Genomic DNA, 11,437 nt, shown 5'->3' on the forward strand with positions numbered 1-11,437 from the left:
TCCTAGACCAAGCCCTCTTTCCTGCCTATGCAGGGGGTCGGACTCGATGATCTATTGAGGTCCCTTCTGACCCTAACATCTATGAATCTATGAATATGGCCAAGTTGGCCAATTTGGTGGTTCGTGATGCTGCTGTGTGGCACATAAGTTGCACCTTGTTGTCAGGGATGCCTCAGAGGGGGACAGGGCTTTCAATGATGGCACCAGCATGCTAATTTCAAAATGCAGGAAGGTGGCAGGTCACTTCTACTGGAGCATCAAGGGAGGCAGGATGCTGCGGGACAAACATGCAGAGCTAAACATTCTGCAGAACAAAATCATGCAGGATGTGAAGACTCGGTAGAACTCCACATACCTGATGCTCAAGAGGCTGGTGGAGCAACAGAAGGACATCCATGAGATGGCCTTGCTCAGGGAGATAGGGATCAGCGGCCCCCTGAACAGAGGTGAGTGGGATACCATCTCCCAGATCTTGGTGGTCCTCAAGCCCTTCCTGGAGGTCACTGAAACCCTCAGCACTGGCAATGCCCTCCTTAGCCTCAGAGCCAGGCGATCCCCGTAGTGAGGGAACTTCAGAGCCAAATGGAGAGCTTCCAGTGGATCAGTGTTCCTGGCTGGAGCAAGCCACTGTCACCAGATATGCAGACACTGGTGCGGCAGCTGAAGGAGGGCACCAGGAAATGGCTTGATCCCTTGTGGTCTAGTACAGTCCATGTGCTAGCTGCCACATGTGACCCAAGGGTGAAGGGCACCACATGCAACAGCCAAAATGCTGAATCAGTGGATGGAGGCACTGGTAAAGAAAATCAGGGAGGCAGAACGGCAGAGGCTGGGGGACATGGAACAGGGGGATCCACTGTCCCATGCGAGCACGCCTTCCACCAGCCAGTCTTGTCCTCCACCATAGTCACTGCCAATGTGGGCCAAGGGCATGGCTTCTATGGTGGGCTCCAGAGCCACCAGGCCCCACCATCAGGCAGGTAGGCAGCCACCAAGGCGTGAGCACTATCTTGCTGAGGATGTGGAGCTGCTGCTGTGCAACCCCTTGGCCTACTAGGCAAGCCACAACCAGATGTGGCTGGATCTGGCCACAATTGCCCATGAGCACCTATCCTGTCCGCTGACCAATGATCCAAGCAAGAGGGTGTTCAGCGTTGCTGTGGATGTAGTGACACCCCACCGTACCTGCTTGGATCCTGGTTTGGTGGAGCAGCTGGTGTTCCTGAAGGTGAACCTCCCACTGCTGGGGTTCTCTAAGCTCCAGGTGCAGATGGACTGCATGTCATCCTCCTCACTCCGTCCGCACCCATTTCCTTTTTTCATTTTTTTAAAAACCAGCTATTGGCCTGCTCTCAGGTGGAGGGGGCACACACTGCATCACCAGTCAGCAGGGCAAGAACATGTCCCTGCTGAGCTCACTCCCATGCCAGTACAAACTTGGAGGTATTGGCTGGGGTATTGGGAAGGAGGAGGCCCCAGGTCCTGGGCATGACCATTAAAACTGCACCCTGCCAGGGTAGGGAGGCCTGGTGGGACTGCTGGTGGCACGACAGCCCTGTAAATGCCAGGACCAATGATCCCCTCATGAAAGGTGGGTAGGAGGCACTATAGCCTCCAGCTAATGCATGCACACACACTGTCCTGGTTGAAGAAAGCCCAGACTTGTCATATCTTTGACAGGCCTGAGGCTTGCTGGTTGCAGTGCAGTTGTGAGGCTCCAGGTAAGCTCAGTTTAGCTGCCTGGGATGCCAGCTTTTGCACTGAAAAACCCTTTGTCAGGCTGAGGAAGCATCTGCAGTTGGTATGTCTGCTGATCCTGGATGGAAGGAATAGTAAAGAAGCCAGAGGCTGGCCTGGCATGCAATGCAGGCAAGAAAGCCAGTCAGTAAAAATGGAAATGGAGGCATCCGGGGGTGAGGGACAGGCTGGGGGGGAAGGGGAGGGTGGGGTGATGATGCAGGTAAAAGTGCAGAGGTACCTGGGGAGTCGGATGTCCAGCAGGTCGCAGTGTCAGAATTCCAGTCTATATTGAGTCCATGAGTTTCTGTACCTAGGAGGCTGATGAAGTGAAGTTCATAGGCCCAGCTGTGAAAATTGTTTTGTAATTTATTCCCTCTCAGGATCAGGCCTGAGAGACTGGAGGCAGAGTGTTTTTTGGTTAGGAATGTGCCCCCACAGGTGGTTGGGTTTTGTCGTCTTTGATAGATTCTGGTGTACAGTTTGTGGGGTATTGGGGATAGTTGGCAGGTTTTGTGTTTTGAGCTGTAGGAAGTTGGCTTCAGTTCTGGTGATGAGGCTAGGTGTCTGTTTGAATGTACAAACCACTTTTCAGAGCCAGGCCTATGAACTGCACTTCTTCAGCCTCCTAGGTACACAACTCACGGACTCAATATACATTAGACAGTGGAATTCTGACACACTGACCTGCCGGACACCTGACTCCCCAGGTACCTCTGCACTCTCGTCTGAACTGCTACATCACTCTTCTCCCCTCCCCTCCCCCCCCCCCCCCTTTCCATTTTCACTGACTGGCTTTCTTGCCTGCATTGCATGCCAGGCCAGCCTCTGGCTTCTTTACTATTCCATCCATCCAGGACCAGTAGGCACAACAACTGCAGGTGTTTCCTCAGCCTGACAGTGTTTTTCAACCCAAAAGTTTCCTAAGATATATTTCTCTAACCATGCCAGTTTTTTTCATAATAAACATATAAACACAAGGTAAGCGATCACACACAATGAGTAACATATATCCAACACAGCATCTTTACTTCTTGCTTTCACTTCCCTTATAAAAAGAAAGGCTCTGACAGTGTGGCTAGGCTACCAGAGATGCTGTTGGTGCTGACTGCTGAGTCACTAAGTTATTTTTACCTACTGCTCTTTACAGTGGTGTACCGGACTAAGGCTGTAGGGGAGGAGGACCCCTTATTGGGACACACTACCATGTTGTGTAGAGGCCCCAGTGCCAGTGAAGTGCACCTAAACACACACACACACACACACACACACACACACACACACACACACACACACAAGCACCCATGACATGAGTTTTGTTTGTCAGCAGCTAGAGGTGCAGGGCCCCAGAACCTAGAGTCCCCCTATACCTATCTCCTTGACAGCTGACAGGCTTTGTAGCCTCAGCAGGGGCTAGCATGCCTGCACGTTTGACCCTGTTGTGGCTTAACACATACATGTGACATCATATTTGCTTTCAAGACTTTGGGGTGCAGTTTCCCTCAAACCCCTTCACCTACCTCCTTGAAACTTGGCAGACTTCATGCCCTCAGAAGGGGCTACCAGTTCTGCACGGTTCATCCAAATCAGCCAAAAATGACAAAGTTATAGGCCATTTCAAGCTTCCACATTATAGCCTATGGGTGAAACGCTGAAACAGCATCAAAACAACAAAACTGTTTCAACAAAATGAAACGAAACAGCAGTTTTGAATCGAAACAAAATTCAAAACAAAACTCTGTTCCGTCGAAATACAAGTCGAAATGGAATGGTGCCGTTTCGCACAGGCCTACTGTTTAGCCAGAAACCACACATTCTGCTGGAAAAAAGGTGGATTGGCGCTACCTACTTTGTATCCGTGGTCACAACAGAACCTTAAATAGTCTATATGGCCAAGGCCATGGTTTTGTATCTCATTAGACATACAGAATCAATAAAAGCCTGTCTAGCAGCTTGCTGAGAAACTCTTTCATTCCTAACTCCATGGGAAGAGGCCAACTTATTGAAAAAGAACATTCTCGTCTGACTAATAAAGTATATAACTGATTAATATGATGCAACTGATTGTAATACCTTCCTGAAAAGCCACAGTAAACTATTTCTGTCAAGAATTCACATTGTAAGGTGCTAGGGCAATGCACCATGTTGCACTGCAGCAAATACCCCAACCTTTCCTTATCCTTTCCTTTATATACACCTCAAATATTCTCTCTTCCATACATTTCATCCAGTGGTTTCAATCTGGTAAAATATGCATATCTTTACATTCAGTTCTAAACTTCTATGATTCTTAAGAGTTCTAAGTGAGCTGCTTCCTAAATGTATCAGAGCATTTGTGGTTCAAAATTAAATGTAATCCTTTTGAAGTCAGGACAAAGGAGTCCTCAGAACAGGACAATGTAATTAATAATCATTTATTAGCTGACGATCATTAACCTTATTATAAATGTTAGAGCCAAAAAACAAACTGAACATGCTTTGACCAGAAATGTGTAGATAGCTATTTGTTTTTACCATTTTTGATCAACTCATTTCCTTTGCAGCTAGGACCAATGATTTAAGCAATTAAGAGATTGTAAATTTTAATAATGAATTTTATCATCTATTACATATGAACAATCTTTCTATAGTCAATTCTAGAGTTTATGGTTAGTCTTTTAATTAACCAATATTCCTGATAAATTGCTCCTGTTACAAACTAGAGAGTTAATAGCTGATAAAAAACACACTTCTCCCTGCAAACACTGAGCATATTATTTCTTTGACCTACTTGATCTGAACCACTGAAATGAATAGGAACATTTCTATAAGCATTTGTGTGTTCTGCATCATAAGTGCAGAGCACTCTGGTCCACTTAGTAAAAGACTAGCCTAGTATTAAAAATGAAGCATTTAAATAGTCCCACTGAAAGGAGTGGGATTATTAACCTGCTTGAAATTAATTACTTGAATGTAGGGCTGCACCAAAAGAGATTTTGGGGACCAATACTGATAGCCAATTTTTAAGGAGGCATATCGGCTGATACCAATCCAATTGCATGCAGCTGGTCAGTCTGTTTTGGTGGACAGGGAGGGAAGAGGGAAGGGGGCAAGGCTAGAGCAGGCACTACCTAGCCGAGGCGGGGCACGGAACGGAGCCGTGGCTCGTCCATGGGGGTGCAGGGTGGTGGCTCTTGATGTCTCATGCAATCAATTTTCTTTATATTGGTGCTGATCCGATAAATCGGACCAATGTGTTGGTGCAACTCTACTTGAAATGTTTTACTAGATCTAGCTTCAAAGTGAGCCAAAATTTGGCCCAGAACACAAACTCAGATTTCTAGCCCACAGCAGAATACTTCCTCCAAAACCCCAGAATAGCTTGAAATAGCATAGAACTAATCAATTTATTCATTTATGTGCCTATATTATTTGAAAACGTGTACCTATATTGCTTGAAAATAGGGTAAACAAGCATACACTACTATTTAAACTTCCAAAAAATTAACCCTTTAACATAAAGGGTTAATACAAATTATTCTAACAACATATCACAGACTATATATTTTGTCTCACATGTAAGGGGAAAAAATTTAAACAAGCAAAAAAAGAAAGAGAAACACAATATTTTCAATTCATTGAACCCAATACACAGCATTCTGCTCAATTCACCTAAATTTTAAGACTGTATGCTTACCTGCCCAAGAAATATTCCTAATTGCCTACTAATGGATTCACTGTTACTACCCCAAGGGTTAAAACAAATCATTATATGCACACACCATATAAAAATAAATCTCATGGTTAGTGTCATATGATTTTCAAAGCAATGTTAGGTTCCTTTATTCAGCTCCTGCTTTCTGAAACCTTATGGTGAAGCTTAAGCTTTCTTTATAAGGGTTAGTGATTTATTTTTCTTATTTAATGAAAGTTGGAGTTCTCAACAAGTCCTGTGCCACTAGATGTTCCATGAAAAAAAAAATAAACCAGAAAAAGAAATGAGATGAGACTTGTGATAAAATTGATATCTGAAGGTGTGCAAACATTTACAATCATCTCACAGTTCAGTTGAAGAGCAATTGTAAATGGTAAAAATGTATATCTGGATAACTGTAACAAAAGAAATAGGCCTACCTGTTGGAATACTCTCAGCTGGACTTGACATTATTCTTGAACTGATATTTGAATGTTTATCATTCTTAGAAAAGTCTGTAACAAACAGAATGGCTGGTAAGAGGCATTTTCATAATCAGCCCAAATTCACAAAACAGAAAGCTTTAAATCTTTTGCCGTGAATTATAGAGTACTCTATGTGCATGTCCATTTTTGTTTCCTTGTGATGAACAAGCTGTACTTCAATTGTTAGGGGGAGTATTTGTACCCAACTTTCAATAGTCTCCATTTCACTCTTTTCAGTAAAAGAACCTCAGGAGGTTTATGATATCTCAGGTAACTGAAGCTTTCCCAGCTTTAAGATTTGTATTCAGATTTTAATTCTTTGAGCCAAAATGCTACATGCCAACATAGCTCGTATCCTCAGCCAGGGTAAATTGACAAAGGATCTTGAATTACCAAGTCAATATGCCTAACTGGAGTTATCCCAGATGCAATTCTGAACTGTTTCCTTCTATATGATTTTGTTACAAACTGAATAATTCAAAATGTTGATGAGTAAAGCAAGTGGAAAATTTAGTTAAAGATTCCCCTTTTTTATTAAAATTTGAAAAAATATTTTTTCTGATAGCATAATCCTTTCTAACCCACTCTACTCACAAACAGAAAAGGAGATTTCTCTCTTGAGGGATTCAAAACTCCTGCCCATGTGGAATCTGAGAAAGTTCTCAAGCCAATTTTCATTTTTTTCATAGGGTTTTCCACCCAAATAAGGAGAAACAGGGAGGAAGGGAAAGGGGAAATAACTCTTAAAAAATAATCCTTCTGAAGCCATTTTAAGCTACACTGAAACACTTGTACAGGGAAAACATTTCTCCCCCTTAAGAAAATGTATGCAGCTGCAATATGCAGTAGCACATGGCAAAAAAATTATTATTCAGCAATTTCTCTATAGAGCATCTGTTCGTGTTACATGAAGGCAAGCAACTAAATAAGCATACAATACAAGTAGGGGATTTCCCTACTTATTAGTTATGTAAACATGAAGAACAGAAGAAAGCCAGATTCAACCAGCATTTTAAAGGGAAACTCAACTAGAATAAAATATCTGTGGAAATGTTAACAGCAAATGAACAGATGCATTTCTTTCATTCTAACCTTTTCAAATCAACCTGAATACAATGGCATGGAAAGAAGTGTGATGCCAAGGGGCTCCCACTGCAGCGGGAACAGGAATACAATACTTGCTTAATACCAACTAGACCTGATTGAACTCAAGCTTTGTGAGTATTTAAGTCTCCATAACTGACAGGTTAAGTGGAAGTAGGAATTAGAGGACAGTTATCTCACAAGCTTTCCCAGTACTTGCAGCAGCCGGGTTTCCTCAGGCCCTATGTAGTTGTGGAACCCCCATGCACCAGTCTGCCACACCTTAGGTGGATACACATTATGGATGGTGTCTCTCCACAATGTGGTGTTGACTACATGAGTTATCTTGCAAAAAACAATCCATTAAGATCAAAAGATAATACAGTGGGAGCAGGTGTTATAACTACAAATTAGACAGACGATGCCTATGTATGTCTCTTCTGGATATCACAGAATCATCTTCTTCAGAGGTTGATTTCCCCAAATTTTCAGAGATGGAATGTATTCATTTCCCTTCTTCCAGACATACCAGCCAGTGCTGGCTTGCGGGGGTCCTTCACTTTGTGTCTTCATCCTGATGACACAGCTTGACACTAAGCAAGCAGTGTAGAATTTAAACTGTGTTACACAGTTAATGCATTTTCAAATAGGTTTGTCTGATCACTAGCATTTATGCATCCCTTCAACTAACTAAAATCTACCATTTAAAACCCCTCTCCAAATTAGTCCATTAATCAGTCACTTTTAATATCAGAGACACTCTACCTAAAGGAATTGCAAAGCTTCATCCTCCTTTTTCCATCATGCTGAGAAGGAGGGTAGAGAACAGGAAAGTTTACTAAACAACACTGAATATACCTTCCAGTTCAAATTAAGTCTAGCTGCACTGCAACTGCAATGCTGGCCTGACCAGATTTCATGACTATTATTATCCTAAATATAAACACTTCCTGTCCCAGCTGTGATTCCTGTCCAGCTCTAGTTCTGCTTTTACTGTGGTTAGTCACAGGCATGAAACGAGCCATTCTTGGGATTATGACAACATGTTATCATTTTCAACTTCAAGAAAAGTTGAGAGGGCTGCTTAACTAGAAAGGAGATGCTAGAGAAATAAGTTCACATAACCTTTTGAGAAAGTCCTTTTGAGAAAGAACACCAGATTTAGTGGGTCATACAGGCTAGGGACAGACATTACACATAAACCAGTTTTAAGCCAGTTTCTGATCATTTAACCTGTAACAGAACAGATGTTCAGTGCATATAAACTGGTTTGAAAATGGCTGAAACCAATTTGAGATAAACCAGGTTGAATGTAGTATCAGACTTAACTGATTTGTGTCAAACCAGTTTATACAGCGTCTGTCCCAGACCCCTTGCTGGTTTAAGATTAACCAGAAACCCTCAGCATGCTCTCTGTTCCACAGCAGGGCTGGCCCCTCCCCACTGCTCCCTGGCTGCAGCTCGGCAGAGACTTGCACAGCAGCTTTTGCCTGGCTTCTCCCTGGTAAGCAGAGATTATTCTTCCCTCCCCTCTGCCTTACGCAGACACTTCAGCATTAGCTAGCAGACCACATGCTGGCTACAGTCTATGCTGTAGGAGACGACCAAGGCCAACGGGCTTTTTGGAGCTAATCAACAGGTAGCTTAATGTCCTTCTTTGGAAAAGCTGTTTAAAAAGAGCCGTTTGCTCCTGCCCTCCCCCTTACCACTCCCTGCTAAGCCTTGTGGAGAGGTGTCTGTGTATTAGCTAGCAGACCACATGCTGGCTACAGTCCCTGCTATGGCAGACAGAATAAAGACAGACTCAACAGGTAGCTGGTAATGTCCCTGTGTTTTCTTAATGGGGGTGATAAACAAATCAAATTCCCTGCTGGACTAACGAGAGCATCTTGCCAGGCCTGGACACACCCCCTGCTTCAGCTCAGTTCTGTGGAAGGGAAGGCTCTAGCACCCCCAGCTTTTTGCCTGAGACACTGCAGGCATGTGCCTGCATGTCTGGGATGCCTGTACAGTTACAAAGTGATTTAACCTAGCCAGGTTAGACTAACCTGCAAAGATTGAATCAATTCAGGCCTAGGCTTATTAAATGCTTGTCCCTAGCCCTGAAGCAGGTGTGGGCAATTATTTTGGGCAGAGGGTTGCTTACTGAGTTTTGGTAAGACATCGATGGCTTCATGACAGGCAGCCCAGAGCAGATAAATATTAAATTTTCTAAAATTTTTAGGGACCCTACGGGCCAGGTAGAATGGCCTGGTGGGCCACATCCGGCCCCCAGGCCACATTTTGCTCACCCCTACTTGGGGCCTTCAGATCTTACTACCCAGGCTGGTCATTATCAATCAAATTGTTATTCTAATCTTAGTTTACCTCTGGGTTAAGGTATCCATTTTTTTTTTTTAAAGAAATGTAACCAAAATGAGCTATTTGTCTAGGTTTTTTTTATTATAAGAGTACATACAGCTCTTCAAAGGAAATATACTTGTATTGTTCAGTTAAACAACTATAAAAACATTGTAGGAAAATGTAAATGACTGAAAAAATACAAAAGCTTTTTTGGGCAGAACAAAAAATGAAACAAACAAAATGAAGTAGCCAAAGCAAAAAAACAGAAGCTATAGAGGTCTTACCATTTTGCCCTTGCAAACACACCTCCTTTTCTGTGCTAACTGCTGTGGGCATGAAAGCATTGGTTACCAAACATGCACAATCAGATGTACTCCTTTCCAACAGCTGCTTATTTTCTTCTCCATGGCTTTTTTGTTTCTGCTCCAAACACGGAACAGTGCTGGGGAATCCCTTTTCCTCTGAAGTACTGTCAAGCCCAGGAACAGAAGAGCTGCTTTCCGCTCTAAGTGCAGAAAGCTCCATAATCTGCAATTCCAGCAGCTGCTAGAGGATCTGCCTGTCAAATTTCTAGGAAAATAAAAATAAAAACCCAAAGTTATGATTATGCTTTTAATATATAAAGCACCTGACAGAATGGTGTGCACAAGCAAAATGTTGCAGTCACATTCATCTCAGTAGAGAGATCTTGTACAGATGGCATTTTCTCTGATAAAGAGAGAAAGGTGGGGATGAGGAAAAATTAGTGCCAGCCATCTAATGATTGTCTGTAGCTTACTACACTAACTGTACCATCTTTAGCAATTGAACAATATATTGGATTATGACCATCCCCCAGCATCAGATTCCACTCTTCCCCGCCAAACCCTGATCTGGAGCAGACACATGACAGGTTCAATGCAGGCTTTGTAATGGTAGCCAGTGGACTATCCTTCCCACCTCATATTTATAACAGGTGGTGCTAAGGCCCCAACCAAGATCAGAGATAACTATAGAAGAAAGACAGTCCCTGCTCAAAATAATTACCAAGCCAACAGATAAGAGAGAAGTTGGAGGAATAAGGTATGCAACAGATTTTGGATCGTTCAGATCTAGCTAGTTTACAATGTATCTAATGCAGAGCAGGTTGCCAAATTAAAACTGTTTGTGAAGCTTTCATTTAAAAAAGACACCCTTTCTCCACTCAGCTAGAACACAGCCCGGGTCCTGTTCAGTCAAAGGGCACCTTCTGATTTAAAACCACAGCAAATAACTGGAGTATATCAGCAGTCCCACACAGCTCTTTGCTGTGGCTTTGAATCCCCCTGCATAATTCAAACTTCTTTATATTTGCCTGGAGTTAGGAATCAAACCCTATGAAGCACCCAGGTTCTACGGCACTACATAAGTAGAGCGATCAATGCGATAGATCAGGCACTACATTCTCCCTTAATATCTGCTCTCTGCAAGACAGGATACTGTGCCTAGGTGGACCCGTTGTCTAATCAATAATGGTATATCTCTTGTTCCTATCATGTTAATTTATGGGGGGGGAGGGGGGCTGGGGGAAGGAGTTATTAGGAAATCACCAACTAAACTAAAAAAAGAAGGAAATAGAGAAGACTGAATAGGGCAGAGATTGTCTCAATTTTCTCCATATGTAAAATGGAAATATTAATATCTACCTAATGTACTTTACTCAAATGTCTTGAATGCATTTGAACAATTCTTGCAGTGGTGGGACACTGACAATATCACCCTGCTGTTTTACTTGTGGCAGGTTAGGGTCCTTTTGGTGCTGGTAGTTGTGCAGCAGCAGGTTTGATTGTGTAGTCCTAGAAATCGGTCAGATGGGGACTTGGTGGGATGATGTGGATAGGGACAATCCTGACTCAAGTAGAGGATTGGGTGTGGGCAACCTGTGGCATACGCAGTAGGCCTGAGTGAAGCGGCTAGCATTCGCTTCGGATTCAGATTCGGCCAATTCGAATCACTGTCCCAATTCAATTTGGCAATTCAAATCAGCCAGGCCAGGCCCCTCCCCTGCCTGCTCTCCCAGCCCGGCAATGGCTGCCCCACCCACCCCAGCTCCCAGCACTTGTTAAAATAACGCTCCGACTCAGCAGGTGCTGCCAGG

At 43.4% G+C, this 11,437-nt stretch overlaps 1 protein-coding gene across 9 annotated transcripts in view; it reads right to left on the reverse strand.

Moving 5' to 3' along the window:
* The window catches only part of SH3TC1 (SH3 domain and tetratricopeptide repeats 1), a 99,233-nt gene that overhangs the window by 49,185 nt on the left and 38,611 nt on the right, over nucleotides 1-11,437 (reverse strand). For 6 of the 9 annotated variants that reach the window (XM_025195221.1, XM_014527228.2, XM_006017013.3 and 3 more), the window contains 2 exons: nucleotides 9,606-9,891; nucleotides 5,851-5,925 (listed from right to left, as the gene is read on the reverse strand). The exons of 1 other annotated variant lie outside the window; for it this stretch is intronic. In XM_025195221.1, coding sequence (XP_025051006.1) covers nucleotides 5,851-5,925; nucleotides 9,606-9,846 — 316 coding nt within the window. In that variant the 5' untranslated portion in view covers nucleotides 9,847-9,891. The remainder of the gene's footprint in view (nucleotides 1-5,850; nucleotides 5,926-9,605; nucleotides 9,892-11,437) is intronic. 2 more of the 9 variants (XM_025195223.1, XM_025195227.1) reach the window with 2 other exon arrangements.

Source organism: Alligator sinensis, unplaced genomic scaffold, assembly GCF_000455745.1.
Source record: "Alligator sinensis unplaced genomic scaffold, ASM45574v1 scaffold421_1, whole genome shotgun sequence".
NCBI classification, from domain to species: domain Eukaryota; kingdom Metazoa; phylum Chordata; order Crocodylia; family Alligatoridae; genus Alligator; species Alligator sinensis.